The following is an 18,406-nucleotide window of genomic DNA, read 5'->3' on the forward strand; positions in this document are numbered from 1 at the left end:
TACTCCAGAAACTTGCTCCCCATGCCCCCCGCCCCCTTAAGCATTGACTTTTCCAGCATTTTGTTCTTAGTCCTCCTTTTTCTTAACTTCATTCAGTGCTTTCCAGACCTGACTCTGTGTTGGAATCAGTGGGGAACATTTAAAAACATCACGGAGCCCAGGTGTGTGGTTTTGAATAGGTGCCTGAGCAATGCTGAAACTGCATGCCCTCCATCAGAGTCTAGAGCTCGGCCTGCTCTTAGCCATCCCTGTGGCTGCTCCTGCCACCAGAGAACTGGTTCTCACCCTTTGTGTCCATGGTCTGCTTTTGAGTATTACAATTTTGGCAACCGTTAGCAACACTTCCTTGTACACGTAGTTAGGGCACTGCTCCCTCAGTCAGTTGTCTTCCATGCTGGGTCCTTGTCTGGACTAGACATGCCCACTGCCTGTATATCAGAGCTCCCCTTTTGCCTTGGAGCAGGTTGGTGTCTGTACCGCTTACTTCTTAAGCCTCAACAAGTTGTAGCTTTCTCTAAGCTGTGCCACACAACATGCTTGGCAGAACCATTCACCTTACCAAAACAGTAACAACAGCATAATTCTCATGTACGTAAAAATCAACTTTGCACATTGAGCAACGTTTTGTGGGACCAGAACTGACAACTTTTCACCTGGAGCCAGGTTTCCGAGCCTTGGCACTGTTGACATTTGGGGCCGGTGTGGAGGGGTGGGGGAGGCTGCCCTGTGCATTGTGGGATATTTAGCAGGATCCCAGGCTCCACCCACTAGATGCTGGTAGCACCCCACACACAGTTGTGACAACCACAGATGTCAGCAGTTGAGAACCACGGACCTTACAGGATGACCTCGCTCACATACCCATCTTCACTTCAAATCTTGTCTAAGCCTCTGGTTTCCGGTGGGCTCCTCTAGAGTACTTTCAAGTTTCTTCTGACCTGTGCCCCTGCCTACTCTGTTCCCTCAGCCTGGGACATCCTGCCCTTCCTCTCTCACCTGTAGGTCTTTGAGACCGAGCATCTCCCTTGAGCTCTCGTTGCCAAGTGGCACTGGTACCTCCCTGACTCCTGCGGGACTCCAGGCAGACCCCCAGCTGGGCCCAGGGTGCTGCCTAGAGCCCTTCCCTTTCCCAGTCAGCTCTTCTCATTCCTCACAGCCACACTTCTAAGTGTGTTCTGTCTCCTTTAAACACCTCAGCTCATCCCTTTGTTCCTCACTCTTGCTGGAGAGCTTCCTCATCACCTCCACGGAAGAAATAATGGTTGTTAGATACTGAAATTTTCAGCTGCCTGACAGCACGCTTTCAGGTGCACCTGCCTCCCAGCCACGCCTGCAGCGTCCCCTCCTGTCTGGGTGGAGGAGGACCCCCTTGTTCCGATGTGCCCCTTCCCTTCCTCAGGGACCTTGCTCTGTAGACTGTCTACTCCTGCCAGGTTTTGTTCTTTCTATCCCTGGCATCTCGACATAAGCAAGCACTTCCTGCAGCAGTTTCTTAATCTGTCTCCAAATACCACGCTGCGGCCCCTCCCCTCACCCCCAGATTTAGGGAAGGATCTGTGCTCGCTGTAACCTTCTTCACCTGAGTAAGGGAAGAAGAAAACCTAGGTGCCTTTGTTTCTGTCCATCCTTGATTTTCAACCAGCCTGTCTGCAGACTGAACTTTCTATCGATAGCAGTGCCCTCATGGATTGCTGGCTTTTTGGTGCATGACCTTTACTTTTCGTCCTCTGTCACGTTCATTTACTGCAAACAGATGGTGGTTGGCATTGCTCTGGGGCCTCCTGCTTGTGTCAGTTGATTACGGCTGATCATCTAGGATGTTCGCCAGCATGCCCTAGAGACTACCGCCTTATTTAGACCTCTGATTTAAAGGTCAGCCACAAAATTTTTTAGTGGTTAAAAATACTTTTCAGAAGTGGAGTGCCGCAGCTTGGATAAATATGTGTCCGAGATGCCACTTTGGGTGCTAAGAGGGGTGCATCGCTGTGGTGCCCCACCTCGAAGGAGCGCCTGTTTGCATAGCATCTGCTGCCAGGCCCAGCGAGGGGGGAGAGTTCTCATCTCTGACCTTTAGTAATCCCAGGTCCTTTTATATTTGTCAGGTTCTTACATGGCACCAAGAGGCTGCAGAGCTGTGCAAACAACTCCCCTTTAGTGTGCACTCCTTACCCCACCCCCAGCCATCGTTCTACTCTCTCTAGTTTTTGTTGGTTTGGGAAGGAGGAAAGGGGGCGGACACCGTATGCAGTGCAGTTCTGCTGGTTTTGTTTCTTTCGTGTTCCATAAATTCTGCATTCTGTACCCCAAGGTATTTCTTCTAAGAATAAAGAACTGTTCTGTTGAAGTTGTGATCTGCTTGTCCTTCCCATGGTTCCCTGTTCCTCAGCCCATTACCTGCCTTCCATCCCTGTCCCTATCCACCTCTCTGTCCTGAATGCTTCTGTGTGTGTGTACTTTGACTACTCGAGTCTCTCAAAGGGCTGCTTCTCAAAGTCTGGTTGGCCCCAGCTGCCTTCCGGTGAGATGTCCGTGGTACACGTGCAAGCTAGTCCGAGGTCACGGGTGCTGGGCGTGCCAGCACCTGAGGCCCACTCACTCGTTCTGTCATGTGAAACGTTACCATTAACTTTGCCTGAGTATATGTTTAATAGTACCTTTCCCTTGCACGCCATTGGTGCTTTTCTAAGTATTCCACAACAGTTTGTTGCATACTGCTCCAAACAGCCTCACAAGGTAGAGTATGCCTTCCTTCCCTGCCCCCCTCCCTACTCCACCTCTGTGGCTTGCTGGCCACACAGCGGAGTCAGGAAGGCGTCACACACTGTAGCAGCAGAACTGTGTCTGGGAAGAAGGGGGAGGCCACCAGGCTGAGCTTGGTGCAGCAGTGAAGCAAGAGGGTAAGGACATGGGTGATGAGGGAAAGAAGGAGCACAGGTCAGTTACTCACTGAGATTCCAGCAGCGACCCCAAGGGGGTTGGGGTCAGGGGGCCCCAGGGGAACAGGAAAGCTGCCCAGCTGTGTTCAGATGAGAGGGAAATGCTGAGGGAACCAGGCTGGCCATCTCCCCATCTCGCTCCAGGGGAGGTACAGGAACTCAGCTGTTGGGAAATGTGTCAAAGGAGGGAGGGGGCAGGTGGCGGACTGGGGTGGGGGTCAAGAGTAGGAGAGCCATGGGTTAGACACATAGTCAAAAAGAAAAGTTTTTTTGTTTGTTTTAAGAAAAAAAATTTTTTTTTCGGATTTTGAGTTAGCTAGGAAAGGGAGACATTCTCAGTTTGTCCCTGAAGACCCAGTTAGTCTTTGTTGTCCATTACAGTACCCAAGGGGGGCTGGAGAGACGCTTTCTTTTGCATCTACAAACCTATAAGGTCCAACATAAGAAAAAAAATGCATAAGAAAATGCATTTATAACTAAAGGAACAGATAAGCAGAGAATACTCAGCTCATGGAGCCTTAAAAATTAAATATGGGATTATAACTTTTATTCTTTCTGAACAACCAGTGATAAAAAAGAAAGGCAGTAGGTTAAGAAAAACGGAAAGAAGGGGGGTGACAGTAGGTTAAGAAAAAGGTGACGGAGGTGACAGGGAAGAGGGAGAGCAAACCACCATTTGCCCCCAGGCCTCTGCTGCTTGCTGAAACCAAGGTCCCCACAAACAGCTGGCTAAAGTCAGCGCCCTCCCCCCACGGAGGTCACACAACCTCAGCTCTCCTGTCACCTGCCAACTGCCCAAAGTCCATCGCAGAACTGGCCTCAAGCGCCTCTCCCAGCCACCCACCTCTACCCAATGCTAACCAAACCCTCAGAGGTCTGTAGGCCAGGGGTTAGGCAGATGCACCCTTGTAAGGGGGAGGATCTGTCACTTAGCCAACCTGAAGGGATCTGAATCCCCAGAAAGATTAGAACCCTTGTTCTAGTCTCTGCCAGACTACAGCAAACACCAGCTCTTAAAACACCCGCCCGGGGGGGGGGGGGGGGGGGGGGGGGGGGGGGGCTGTGGGTGGGAGCACTCTTGGAGCATTCTCACATGAGAATAAAAGGAACAAGAAGCAGACATGACAAGGCCTTGTGTGTTGTAAATGAATTTCAAGCTCCCCTATGGTTTGGTGACTTTAACCCCTTAAGTAGAAACCTGCAGGTTTAAATAAAAGCCTCCAGGGATGATGAGGTTCTAGTTCATTGCTTTATCTGCAGGCTTCCCACGAGATGGATAAATTCAGACTTCATGATCATTATTCTTACCCAAAGTAATTGAGTGCACGGTCACCAAGTGGCAGCAGGTGGGCACACACGTGTTGTTCGTATTGAAGCTGTAGGTATGAATGTTTCTTCCAAATCCCAGTTAAAGCAGTGAGTTCTTTAGACCTCTTTTTTTTTTTATCAAAACTGCAATTTTTTGAACAGCTATATATAACTATAAGCCACATATAAATTATAAATTGACAAAGTTTTAAAGGCATACCATGTTTCAATTTGATATCTTTCTTAACATTTCTTTTATCCCAAGACTCCACGTATAGTTACTCCAAAGGTGCTTGAATCTGCCTCTTTCAAGGTGCTGGGCAGAGGTCCCAGCATCTGCCTCTTTCCCTGTTTGGCCAGGACTCTGGGGCTTCTGTGTGGCTTCATTTCAACCTCTGAGAGCTGCCATGGGGAGTACTTGAACTTGAGAAATGATTTCCACAGCTCCCTCAAAGTGTTCTCTCACTTCCAAAAGGTGCAACGTCCCTTTTCTAAGAATGCTAAACTCTCCACAACTGACTTAGGTTCAGTTGCTAGGATGTGACTTCCACTCTCCTGAGCAAGAGCAAATCACCCATCCTCTCTCTCCCCAAAACATTTCCACTGAAAACTTCTGGCTCAGTGTTACCTAATTGTTAGGTGCAGTTGTCCCCAGAATATTCCCAACCACCCTTCAGCCTTTACATACATTTAGCATAGGTTGCTTAGAAGTCTTTTTAAATAATGTTTTAGGGGCACCTGGATAGCTCAGTGTGTTGAGCATCCAGCTCTTGATTTGAGCTCAGGTCATGATCCCATGGTCATGCGATCAAGCCCCATGTCTGGCTCTTTGCTGAGTGTGGAGCCTGCTTGAGAATCTGTCTCTCTCTCTCCCTCCCTCCCTCTGTCCCTCTCCCCTGGTGCGTACATCTCTCTCTAAAAAAAAAAAAAAAAAAAAAAAAAAATTAAAGGGGCTCCTGGGTGGCTAAGTCAGTTAAGCATCTTGACTCTTGGTTTCAGCTCAGGTTGTGATCCCAAGATTGTGGAATCGAGCCCTGTGTCGGGCCTCGCACTGACAGCCCAGAGCCTGCTTGGGATTCCCTCCCCCTTTCTGCACCTCCCCCACTTGCTCTTTCAAAAAATGAACATTTAAAAAGAATTTTTAATTTAAAAAACAAGTAAAAATGTTTTAAGTGACATTTAAACTGAGTTCCATGGAACTAATTCATAGTTTTGCAGAAAACTTCATATGACTCTTGTTTCATATCTTCTTGAGTTTGCGTTTTTCTACTTTAGCTGTTACAGAAAACATAACTGATTAATAGTTTGTCTTCTTCATTCATAATACATATCCTAAGTTTCCTCAAATGGTGAAATAAAAAGACCGAACTGCCAAATACTACTTACAGTTCTCGTCATCCAGATTGGATTCAGGAGATTTTCTGCCAGCCGTGTATTAGTACATCCCCAATATTTGTCTCTTGGGACTTGCCAATATGTCGGAAAAGGAGGAGAAACTGACTAAAAATTCCATTTCTTTTGGTCTAATAGTTGTTTAGCATGTAATTTGTGATACAAGTCTCCCATTTTTTCCAGGCATGTTTTCCACAAATCCTGCGTGGATCCCTGGCTTAGTGAACACTGTACCTGTCCAATGTGCAAACTTAATATTTTGAAGGCCCTGGGAATTGTGGTATGTTTCTTATTTTGTTACTGCGTCCGTGTGGTGTCCTCTCCAGGTGCAGCCTAACGTAGCACAAGCGGGATGGTCACATCTCACCAGAGAACCCCGGCTTGCAGTGTCTTTCTCCCAGAGTACTTAAAGTCCAGGCCACCTTGGGGAAGTCCCAGAAGAGATGATAAAGGATTGAGCTAGTCCACTGGCAAGCGTGCTTTTCTGTGGGTGCTGGATTGTGGTAAAGTACCGCCATAGGAGAGATGGATGGGGTTTTCTTGCACTCCACTATTTTGTTTTAAGGACTAGAATATAGACTATGCAGTAATTTTTTCTGCATTCAGCATCACATGTCCTCACTTACATTCCTTCCCCTTGGATCTGGCTTTGCTCCCCTGCGTGCCTTGGTCAGTTGCCAGTAGTGGTGGTGGGCGGTGCTGGCTCTGGGCAGGGCCTTTAGTCCGGTTCTGTGCAGACAACTTCAGCACTGACTGAGGATTGTGGAGACTTCCTTAAGAGAAGTATATGTCCACAATTAATGCTTTTTGGAGGAAAACAAAGTACTCTCTGGTCTCAGGAAAGAGTGGATGAGTGATTTCCTTAAGAACCAAAAGTTGAGTTTGGCCCACCGAAAGAATTCCTCATGGTAGCCTTGCAGCCCAAAGCACATCCAAGCAGTCGTATTCAAAATCCGCTATCAGATGACAGCTTAACAGTCCCGTGGGGCAGTGATGACCCCTTGTATCTTCCCATCTGCAGCGATCACATCAGTGACATCGTTTAACATAGGGTTCCTCTACCTCAGCACCACCAGATAATTCCATCAGTGGGGGTTCGTCCTGTGCACTGTTCGGTTCCTAGCAGCCCCTCTGGCTACTCCTGAATGCTAGTGGCACAACACACCGGTCACGCGATCAGAATGTCTCCAGACGTCGCCAGACATCTCCTGGGGAACAAAACCCACTCCTTTTGAGGAGTTTAACATAGAGCATCTTCCACAATACCAGACGTGGCAGATACTTTGGGAAGGATTAACTTAATCTCCTTTCATTGCCTCTAGCCTTGGTGGTGGTTTGGTTTGGTTTTTCTTTTAAGTCCTATTTTTTGAAGTACTAATACTTTTCCCTTCTGTTTTTTAATGAAACCCTTCTAAAATCTATTACAGGCTACCATGGTTTTAAATATAAAGGCCGTAATAAACCTCTTCTGAGTGGGTATCATTATAAGCATCAGTTATTGCACTGTGCTGTCATTTTTTGTACTTAGGCTCTGGGGTGATCTAGAACAGCGTTCTTCTGGCTGAGAAGCCATTGTTCTGGGTTTGGTCAGCTGTCACTCTCTGTACTTCAGCTTCTCTCAGCCATCCTTCCCAGCTCTGCCTCTGACGTGCTGTCTACTACAAGAACTGAAGGTTGCTAGGGAAACCGAGTATCCGTATTGTTACACCAGAAGATTCTCATATCCATGTTTTAGTTGGTAGGCTTTGGCCCCAAGGCAGCTCTGTAACTCTCCTTCAGGGTTAGATTCTTAGATTGTGAAACAGATCCCTTACGATTCAAGGTCTTTTCAGGGTTGATCTGCTCTTGGTTGGATGCTTTCCTTGTGTTTAAAGGTAGGAGACGTTTAAAAACTGACTGCCAGATAAATGCCATTACAGAGAAGTTAATAGGATGAAAGCAGTATTTTATGTCATTTGCTTTCGCTCCACATTGATGGAAGAGCCAAAGCGACACATTTTAAGTGTTTGTCAGCTTTGTAATGTATTGAACAACCCCTGTGCCTGTGAGCCATGTCCACCAAAGGTTGTCATTTCTTCATAAAGATGAAGTATCTGGTTTTCTTGGTTCTTCAGTGGATTTTAGTTTTCTTTTTCACCAATTTCTGGGAAGAAATCTGTTTCTTTTACAGAAAAACTTGTGGGTGAGAAAGGGTAAGTGGGGAAAGAAATGAGAGGAAACCACACGGAAAAAAAACTTGAAGTCTTTTCAACAGGGTATCAAACATTTAGAATTTTCTAAAAGATTTGTTATTCTTATAAGTACTTTTAATCTGGAAATGTTTTGCAGCCAAATTTGCCATGTACTGATAACGTAGCATTTGATATGGAAAGGCTCACCAGAACCCAAGCAGTTAACCGAAGATCAGCCCTAGGTGACCTCGCCAGTGACAACTCCCTTGGCCTGGAGCCACTTCGAACTTCGGGGATCTCGCCTCTTCCTCAGGATGGGGAGCTCACTCCTAGAACGGGAGAGATCAACATTGCAGTAACAAGTAAGTGGGGCCCTGTGCCCGGGTGCAAGGCAGATTTGCTGCTGTTTGGTGTGCGTTGATTGCTCTGGAGGACAGTTGAGGCAGTCTCCTGGGCCGGTTGGTTAGTCTGTAACCGAGAAAGAAACAGGTATTTGGAAGGACAAAAGTTTGTTTATAATAAGGAGCTTGTGTATTTGTGTATAATAAATGGGAATCGCTTCCATTTGACAAGTAGTTGTTCAGAGGTTTGTCTTAGTAGCCGGTTTCAAAATGGTTGCCTTGCAGATGGGCAGTTTCAAGGGTCATGCTGGGATGTGACCTCGGGCGTCACCTTGGGTGTGTTGTGTGACCGTGAGCACCAGTGCTCTCTGGTTCCTAGGCTGCAGGCAGCTGAGTGAAACACTAGTGCAGATTTGAACACACAAATGAACCACTCTAGGGCAACTTGAGCCGGCTGCCGCTTACTTTATTTTACACTTTCTATGACGTTTGGTGTCTTGGCACTTCCTCTTTGGTGTCATGGTACATGAGGTGGGAGAAAAGCCAAAGGGTAATATGCCTTTAAAAACGCTCTTGCTCGTTATGAACGTCTTGACTGTTGTGCCGTTGATGGGAAGAAAAGCAGTGCTCCGAGTGTTCTGATGGCCGTGCCTCAGTACGGTGTGAGTGGGCTGGCAGGCGTGTGTGTGGGCCTTGCGGACATTCACCCTGTAACAAGCCAGCTGTCTCCTCCAGTTCCATCCTCTACGTGATCTTTCCATCTAACAGCCCTTCGCCATCTTCCTTGCCACCACTCTGGTGCTGCCTTTTCCAGTACGTGCTGTTGCTTGCCTGTAGCTTCGAGCCCTAAAGCTGATGGGGCCCTGCTTAACTCAGGGGGTCCATAGCCCAGATAAAGCTGTTGCAAAAGATTTGCCCTTGACATAGCAAGCCTCGTGTGGTCTCTTCAAGTGAAGGACACATGTTTTTAACCAACCAAAACTTAGTAGCAGCAAATGACTCCCCAGGTTTTGTTCTAGCATGTGTCTAAACTTAGGGAGACTTCATTCAGTTACAAAATAAGGAAAACTATTCTTTGATACAGCTTGACTCACTTATTACCATTTCCCCCGTGATGTGTTTCAACAGCTTTTTGTGTTTTCAGGTTTTATAGTGTAGATTTTTGAAAACTGATCTAGTAGCAATAAAGGAAACAAAGGTTCCTTGTTTATTAATGAGTTTTTGTAGGTCCTTCATTGATCGACATTTATTGAGCACCTACTACTACATTAAGTTCTGATCCTGCTTTATTTTATGCAGAACTGTCCTTTCAGAATCTCCCATTTTGATGATAAAAAATGTTACTTCATATATCATATCAATCCCCATTAGTGGAATTTACACATGTGAATAAATAAACTCATGTGGTTAAACGAAACCAAAGCTCCCTCTCCTTTGCCTTCAAAGCTCTGTAGTGTCGTACCAGCTACAGTGCGCCCGCTCAGCACCCACTGTGCAAGGCACTGTGCTAAATACACACTGGGGTTCCGGCCTCAGCAGACTGCTGGACCCACCGGGCATTGTGATGGGGTCTGCTTCATTTTGGTTACTAGTTTTTATAACTGAAATGCCATACATCTATGGATGGTATGTTCAGTATGCAGAAACACAGACATCACTGAAGTTCCAAAAGTTAGTCTGCTTATCATGTACAAAGGTCTCTAAGAAGAAAAAAATAACTCTGTGTTAACTTCTTGGTACTGATGACCAGTCATCTCTGAATTTTTTTTAAATGCCAAGACACATTTTTCCTAACTTAAAATACATGCAGGTAAAGATGGTGGGTTTTGTATGGGTTCTTAAATGTTCATTTGGACTGAAATTAAAACCTTATAAATTTACTGTACTGTTGAAGAATTTGTAATCCAGGAAGCAGTGGCTGCACTGTTAACCAAAAACCAAAGAGTTTGCTAAGCATTATAACAATACAGATCAAGATGGCCAAGAAACGCTTCTAGAACAAACTCATCATCCTGGCAATCCTGAAGACCAGTTCTTAACGTTTTGAAGATCACCACCTTTAAAGTCCAGTGAAAGTATAATAACCTTTTTCTAGAAAAATCCCTAGGCACACACAATTTTGCACATTTGTAGGATTCATGGAAACCAGACTGAGAAACCCTCACATTCTACACAGCTTTTACATACCCAACTTTGGCATTCCAAGTATAAATGTCTTCTCTCTGCCTTATTGTAGATACATAGGGGACTTTGCTGTGTACCACCTTGTTAAACCAGCCCTAGTTAGTGTATATACTAGGAAATATTTTATAGATTGGTTCTCAGGTTATTTTCAAGGTTCGCAGTAAATAGTACTTCGGGGACGTTACCTTGACATACAGACTTTGAAAAGAAGGGAAAATATTAACTGACTTCCCGGATCTAGAGAAAAACTAGATAAAAAAAACCCTAGAGTTCTGTGTTTCAGAGGTTTTTTTCCAACTCTTTGATGGGCCAGGTACCTTGTGAGTCACCTTCCCTTCCTACTTGTGCTCGACACAGCCAAAGCAGCCAGTGCTTGCTTCCCGCCGGCGGGAGTATGAAGGGTAGTTCTTCCCAGGAGAGAACCAATAAGATGTCCTTTGTAAATAAAGACTGTAAGTAAACCTGTGCCTAAGAGAAAAGAAGGTAGACCCGAATGCCACGGAAGGCCAGCCCGCGGACTGCGTGGAGTACCCACAGGACCTTTGGGACCTCTACTCCGTATGAGTGGCACAACCATGCAGAAGTGACAGAATGAAGAAGGAAAGGTTGTAGAAGTATGGCTGGTCCACTTTACTGTCATCTAAAGTAGCCATTTAAAACTCTGTGTCCACGTGCAATTTTATATGCATTATTTCTGCTGCACACTTTTTGGTGGCCACACTCTTCACAAACCTCAGGACCTTAACTGGAAGAAATGTTTGGGCCATGCTTTCCTTTCTCCCTTGCAGCTTTTCAACACTACTTCCACTAACCTTCTCCAGTTAGTAGCTCTCTGGCAAACCTCCTGCTTCACTTCCTTGGGCCAGTCTTGGCTTACACCTCCGTTGACGTCTGCTTCGTTGCATTTGAGGGAAATGTTGACATCGATTTGACTTAAGCCTTCTCCCCAGAGTGATTTCCTCCCTTTCCTTTGTCAACAGAAGAATGGTTTATTATTGCCAGTTTTGGCCTCCTCAGTGCTCTCACACTCTGCTACATGATCATCAGAGCCACAGCTAGCTTGAATGCTAATGAGTAAGTAACAAATTATTTTTTGGATTGCATGTGCCAGATGATCCCAAGAAACCCTGTAATTTTCATAAAGATGGTGAAATTTGGCTTCCACTAGTTTCATATCCTGATGACACCATACCTAGCAAAATAAGTGTATTTCTTGACCATATATTTTTAGTCAGTAACACAGATCGGGAGGTCATCTTGCTCAGCAACAACAGCTCACTCAAGAAAAGATCCAAGGGCTTTTGTTAGCCACATGCCTAGAGTACAGCAGCGGTGTAATGCAAACTCCAGGGGAACTAGCACAGTCATAAGGTGCAAAGAATGTCTATGTCCTGATCATTGACGGGAAAATCTCACTTTACTGTGTGCTCACCAGACTTGATCTGGATTCTTACATACTTAGCTTTTGGTGGAACACTGGCACCCTGGCCTACAGTCAAGGGACAGTGACTTGGATGTTTAGCCTCTAAGAAAGAAGCAATCGGGAAGACCCACTGTTACCAAAGAGTAGGAAGATTGTCAGGGGGGCAAAGAAAATAAGCTTATACGGTATTTCCATGGGGCAAAATGAGGACCAAAGGGGTAGGCCACAGGAAGGCAAATTTCATCTCCGTAAGAGGAAGAACAGTTGTCAGTGAGGCTACTTACCCCGTGAGCTGGTTTGCCATGGGGAGTGCCCAGGACGCGGAATGCAGGAAGAAGCTGCATGTTACTTGTCGGGGCTGCTAGAGGTTGTTCAGAGTTAGGCAAAATTGGGCTAGATTACTCTTAAGTCCCATTTGGATCCAGTGATTTTCCAAGTAGCTTTCCATGGGGATAAGATAAAACAAAGGTTTATTTTTTTATTATTATTATTTTATTTTTGGTTTTGTTGGTTTTGTTTTAAATTTAGGGCATTGTAAAGTATTCTTTAGTCCTTTCTTTTACCAGTATCCATGAAAAAAAATTTTGAGATGAGAGTAGCCCTAGGACACAGCCCAAGTAGGAACCTAAAGTACTACAGGTGGCATTCACGTGCTCTCCACACTCACTTATGTCCTGGCATTTTAACTGATTCATAACCAGCCAAGCTCACGTAATTGATTTAATTGAACACTCCTTGTCCAACTGTAGAAACAAATGGGCAAGTAACCTGCACTTACCATGACATCATTTTATTATCTCTAACCTGATCTATTGCCTGGATACTTGTAAGAAGGGCCCTTTGGCATCCCTGACACGTTGGGAGGATGCCATGGTTGGTTGGCATTCTTCAGCCTTCAGGCAAGTAGTTGTGGCCAGTCATCCAATAGGCCAACCCACCTGATGCAGTTTTACTTCAGCATAGCACAGTGTGAATTGCTCAGGCTCTAGAGTGAGACATAACCTGGATTTGACTCCTCGCTCTTCCATTTTTTGCTTGGGAGACCTGGGCAGCTGTATTTATCTGAGGCTCATTTTAGTCATGGAGAAAACAAGAATAATGGTAGGAGCATACCCTAGGTTGTGTGAATTCGCATGTAAAGTGCTTAGCACAGTGCCTGGTACATAATAAGTGCTCAATAAATGTTAGCTTAATGGTTCCACCGAGATTCTTTCAAAGTTCTGTGAATGAGATGACCATCTGCCTTTATCATTTGGCAAATGATTTTAATTTTCTTCCATGAAACAGTATAGTATCATAGGAGCTCAGTAAGTGCCTATGATTCAGACCTGTGTGGAGGGAAGAGTTATTTCACCTACAATCACCTCTTTTGCTTACTCTCATACCGACCCCATCAGAGTCCATGGTAGTGTAAGTCCACTTCTTAAAACTTTCACAAATGAGCAAAAACCAGTCACAGCATATAGAGGCACTCTGGGCACTTTTAGAGAATCATGATGTGATTTAATGGTCACCTTGCTGCCACTCAGGATCTGCCAGGTGCTCAGTTCGTGCATCAGATATTTTAGAGAAGCCTCACTAGATGTGTTACCTTTTAGAAATCAAAGTACCTGGGGCCATGATACTTCCGTTCCATGCATAAATGCCTGCATGACTCAGTCTAAGCATAGATCTTAGATCCATGTCTTAGGCCGACCCTTCTCCCATTAGCCTTTGTAGAAGGTTGATACTGCAGTTGTTCATTTGAGTATTATTTCTGTGCCTTCAGTCAGAACTACTCTGAAGGACAATTTTCATGATCCCATTGAGAGAGAGAGAGAGAGAGAGAGAGAGTGTGTGTGTGTGTGTGTGTGTACATATGGATGTATGAAAGAATGGCCACCAAAATATTAATGGTGATTATCTTAATTTAGTAGAATTGTGGGTGATGTTTTTCTCTCCTGTTGTGCTTTTATATGTTGACTTTTTAATACAACATGAAGTACTTAATATTTTAAAGGCCATTTGAATTGTGGAAGATAACGGAAAGATGATAGTCACTCTCACTCAATGTCTCCTTCCCAAGAATGTTGATTAAAAAAATTCCTATGCAACTTTAATTCCAGAGAAAAGTTTCTAGCAAATAAATTTATAATTATTCTTCATTAGTGAATTCTTTGAAATCTGTCCTATTTCCCTTTTGCATTTACCAAAAACTTACAGCCAAAATGAGATTGTCTTCATTTTAATTGCTGTTTCTAATTTTCTAGGTAACTTCATCCATTTGTAAGATAGTCTTCTGTATAAATAGATTTCCATCTTTTTACATGTGATTTGTCTGGAAGTTGATAGTAAAATTCACCTCTACGCATACTACCTACTATTATAGTTTACTCTTTTGACAATGTCACACTGAACTTGTATGTAGTGATTTCAGCAAGACTTTGACCCAGTCTAGTCACTGGTGAAACCCTGTGGGCAAGATGAAGCCATGTGGGCCACGTGTAAGGGCAGGCACGTGGAACCCACACAGGCCCAGGCATGGCTGCCGAGCACCGATTCCTGCCCTGCTAGGGGCAAAAGCACGCCCGCCTCCCTCACCATGTTCTGCACAGTGACCCAGGGCTTGTACTATTGCCTGAACTATGAGGTCAGTCAGAAGTCCACAGATCTGAGGTCACCCCCCTTCTATTATATGAAATACTGTTTAAATACTCAACCGTGACTAATTGTGCCTTAATTTTTTAACACTGCAAACAAATCTAGTGAATGTTGAGGCTTTGCAAATATAAACAGGTTGGTAGTCAAAGAAGCAAATAAGTGCAAGACAAATATATTTGTACATATGATCTTCTCATACCCCTGTTTCGTAGTACCTCAGTGAGCAAGGGTAATGAACTTCAGTTCCCAAAGGAGGTTTACCGCTCTGCTTCATTATTCAGAAAACCTCGTTATATCCCAACATTTACCAGCTTTTATCTGTACCAGCCTATTTGTCCCTCAACATAAGAAAAGACAGTGTTTTTCATTGTTGTTCGAGGAGCAAGTTGTGAGATAAGGTAGATGATGCAAATGGGAGGTCCAGCTAAGTATCCTCCACAGCTCCTAGATTCGGATTCATAGAACTCGTGCCCAAGGATCTGCCCAGGAGTGTAGTCCAGACGTTCAAGATTCAAAACCATCTGAACCAGAGGAAGTGTGGTAAAATAACTGGAACAAGTATAGAATCCTGTAGCACAGCCCAAGACCAGGAAGACTGGCTCTGCAGCAGGCCCGAGTTGTCCCCACCAATATTCCTGGTGAGCTGGTGGCCTCTGAGGTGCAGTGATAGACATTTATGAGCCAGATCAGAGGAATTGATGTTTTTATTTGACCCTCTTTTCAGTATTTCTGAGTTATCTACACACACTCTTTAAGAGGAACATTGACGTATTTCAATATAAAAGGATCTGAAAATGTAATCATCTTTATGTCTTGGGGGTGCTTGGCTCAGAAGAGCAAAGATGAGGGTGATGTGAGGGATGTATTTGAAGGGCTCCCACAGATGAGACTAGCTGCTGTTTACTGAGTGCTTCCTAAGAACTTACTCCTGTGTGGAACTCTGTTTCTACCCAGGTTGCCCCTGTAACACTCACAATAGTCTCGTGATGACTAACCAGTGCATATGGAGGGGGCTTACTGTGTAGTTCAGGAGCTCTGGAGACATCCACAGAGGAGAGGTAGAGTAACACCTAATATAGGAAAGAACTTAACTGCCGATCAACAGTGTCCATCCATGACATGGGATACCTTGAGAGCTGGTGAATTACCAGAACCTGCTTATGTGACAGAAACCACAAGGCCGGCACTGTTCAGAGGCAGACCCTGTGTCAGGTGCAAGTCTGAGGCTCCTTCCAGTTCTGAGAGTCCCTCTTCAGTTGTCTGTCCTTTCCTAGGAGGGATCAGAGCCCAAGAAGAGGTATTGCATGCCCTGCTGGCTGGCTGCCTCTTTTAGAACCTTAACTATCAAAACTATTTTAAAACTTTTTTTTTTTTTTTTACCACCTGCCACTGTAAGAACTACATTTTGTATTGTGACATATTCACATGTGTATAACTGAAACAAGTTTCACAAACACCTCCCTTACTACATCCTTATTCTCGGATCTCCTCTCTGTACCTTGTTGTTGTTAATACTGGTCATGAATTCCCACATTGATTTTTACAGTCCAGTAATAGTCTGTAGCCTGCAGTTTGAGAAACACAGATCTAAAGAATTTTGGATTTCTGGTTCTCAACAGAATACCTTTTGCTTAGTTACACTGGAATCCATCTTCGATTGTTTATTTTTCCGAGACAGCCTTCCTTATAGCAATGCCAGCAAAGATTTGAACTTGCCCCCAGTTTGATAATGAATCCACCTCTTTCTCCTCTCAGCCACCCTGAGCCTGAGATATGTACACAAAATAACCTAAGTGAGGCCCAGAGGAGCTGCGTGACCCCTGAGAAATGCCATAGGAAGAGGGCCTGGGGTTCAAGCCCAGCATTTCTGGGCCCACCTCTTTTTTTACACTGCTGGTCTTTGCCTGCTCCAGTAAGCCATTTAAGGGCTGGAAATAATGTAGTGGAAGAGGACACAGTGGGCTTTTTAGAAATGTGATGGCACAAAGAAAGTTAAAGGCAGTGGGGACCCCTGATTGGACTCCCTCACTGTCTTTTTTTTTCCCCCACAAGTACCTTTAACCTTCTTATAGCTACATTTGCTTATAGTTTCTTAGAAGAGCAAAATTAAGTTTAAAAATCTTGACTCACCCATTGAAAGTTCTCCTACCTAATACTTTACTTTTCTGAGGAAATTTTATAAAATCGGTATGTGATCTTCAAGTGGACTGCGATGAACAGTGTGAGGTGGTGAGCGGCCTTCCTGCTGCGCCCCGCCAACCCTCCCCAGGCACGAGCCCTGCCCTGCAGGGGCGCTGTGGGAATGGGGCTGTGCTGCACAGTGCTCAGGCTTAGGCACCAGTGGGAGTGATGGCAGAGCCTCTCGGTGTCACACAGACACAGGGGACCTACTGCCCCCACCCTGGGGAGTTAACAGAGGCTTCCTGGAGAGAGTCACTCAGGAACCAGGCCAGGTATAATTTAGGACACAAAGAGGAAAAAGCAGAGCTGGTTCAGGGAGTAGTGGGCTTGATGTGTCTGCTGGAGGCAGTAGGCCGACTACAGAATCTGGACTGTGCCCTTATAACCAGTAGGTAATATCTGAGGCCTTTTGGCACAAAGATGATTCCTTAGAAGTTGCCTTGGCCTGGGAGAGACTGGAGGTGGGAGGTTAAGTGACTACAGAGCTGAGGAAGGAAATCCAGAGATGCTGGAGAGTTGTGTGGTGTCCAGAGATTAAGCGGTTTGAAGTGTGGGTCTAGAACTGAGCAGAGAGAAAAGAGCACTACTAGAGACCAGAATCGGGGTACCAAGGAAGCGAACCAGCTGTGCGAAGCTTCAGGAAGCTAGGGCCGTCCCACAGAGGGGTGGTGTCCGCCCCAGGGCAGAGCAGGGGGCTTCCCAAGACCCCGGGCACCATCAGACACCGGATTTAGGGACACGTGCACATACAGCCTGGGGAAGTCCCGTAAGAGAGCCACACGTCCCAGAAGTCTACACTTCACAAACTTTATTTCAAAATAAACATAGATACTCTTGTCCCAGGTATAAAGGGGGATCCTATTTTAAAGAGATAGCTGCAGATTTCAGGACACTCAGCACCGAGAACTTGCATTCAAACCAGGAAAAGTTGTGAATTGTATGATAATCGTCCCTACATTTTTAAGCAGGATGCTGGTTAGCCTGTGCTTTTCCCTGCGTTCCTTTTGGGGGGACTAACACATTTCTAAGGTGACTGAGCCACTTGACCACAGATCTGAAGCTGCTGAGTTCAGGAAAATGCTAATGGCTTACTGACTTTCCCAAATGGGGCTGGGAAATGGTGGGGGACAGCCCCAGCCCACTTTTCAGTTAAGATCACTTTCTCCGTTATTTTAAAATATTGGCCACTCCCTTTTAACTAATTCTTGACCTCTTTTTTTCCCTTCTATTCCACAGGGTAGAGTGGTTTTGAAGAAGAAAAAAAAAAACTGCTTTCTGACTGATTGCCTTGAAGGAAAAAAGAACCTATTTTTGTGCATCATTTACCAATCATGCCACACAAGCGTTTATTTTTAGTACATTTTATTTTTTCATAAAATTGCTAATGCCAAAGCTTTGTATTAAAATAAATAAGTAATAAAATAAAAAGACCGTGCCATTGATTATTTTTCACCCACCTGTGATTGATCGGAAGGCTGACCTGGAGATCACATACCCCAGTTTCATTTATGTATGTTTCAGAGACAAACTGTGCTCATGACTCCCCCACAGGAGGAGCAGTGATGCTGCTCCTGTTGGTATTTTCACACTGGTTCCTCCTGGTGCCCAAATACGACCAGAGCGTGAGCACGTCCTGTGCAGTAATGCCCACTCAAGCACCCAGTGGGTTACTCCAGTAGACTTGCTTCAAGGTCACCATCCTCTCTGATAATCTCTTGTTCCACCAGAAGAACATGGTTGATCTGCCTCCACTGGAACATCAGCCCCACAGCAACAGGGACATTTAGCTGTGTCGCTTGACTCTATATCCCCCCGTGCCTAGTAGAGTGC

At 45.1% G+C, this 18,406-nt stretch overlaps 1 protein-coding gene across 3 annotated transcripts in view; it reads left to right on the plus strand.

The window, feature by feature from the left end:
- Positions 1–18,406, plus strand: part of RNF130 (ring finger protein 130) — a 133,795-nt gene that overhangs the window by 89,656 nt on the left and 25,733 nt on the right. The window contains exons 6-9 of one of the 3 annotated variants that reach the window (XM_047854283.1): positions 5,820–5,916; positions 7,965–8,169; positions 11,313–11,406; positions 17,813–18,004. In XM_047854283.1, coding sequence (XP_047710239.1) covers positions 5,820–5,916; positions 7,965–8,169; positions 11,313–11,406; positions 17,813–17,828 — 412 coding nt within the window. In that variant the 3' untranslated portion in view covers positions 17,829–18,004. Of the gene's footprint in view, positions 1–5,819; positions 5,917–7,964; positions 8,170–11,312; positions 11,407–17,812; positions 18,005–18,406 lie in introns of those variants that run through there. The other 2 variants (XM_047854298.1, XM_047854290.1) reach the window with 2 other exon arrangements.

The sequence above is a fragment of the Prionailurus viverrinus genome, chromosome A1 (assembly GCF_022837055.1).
Source record: "Prionailurus viverrinus isolate Anna chromosome A1, UM_Priviv_1.0, whole genome shotgun sequence".
NCBI lineage: Eukaryota > Metazoa > Chordata > Mammalia > Carnivora > Felidae > Prionailurus > Prionailurus viverrinus.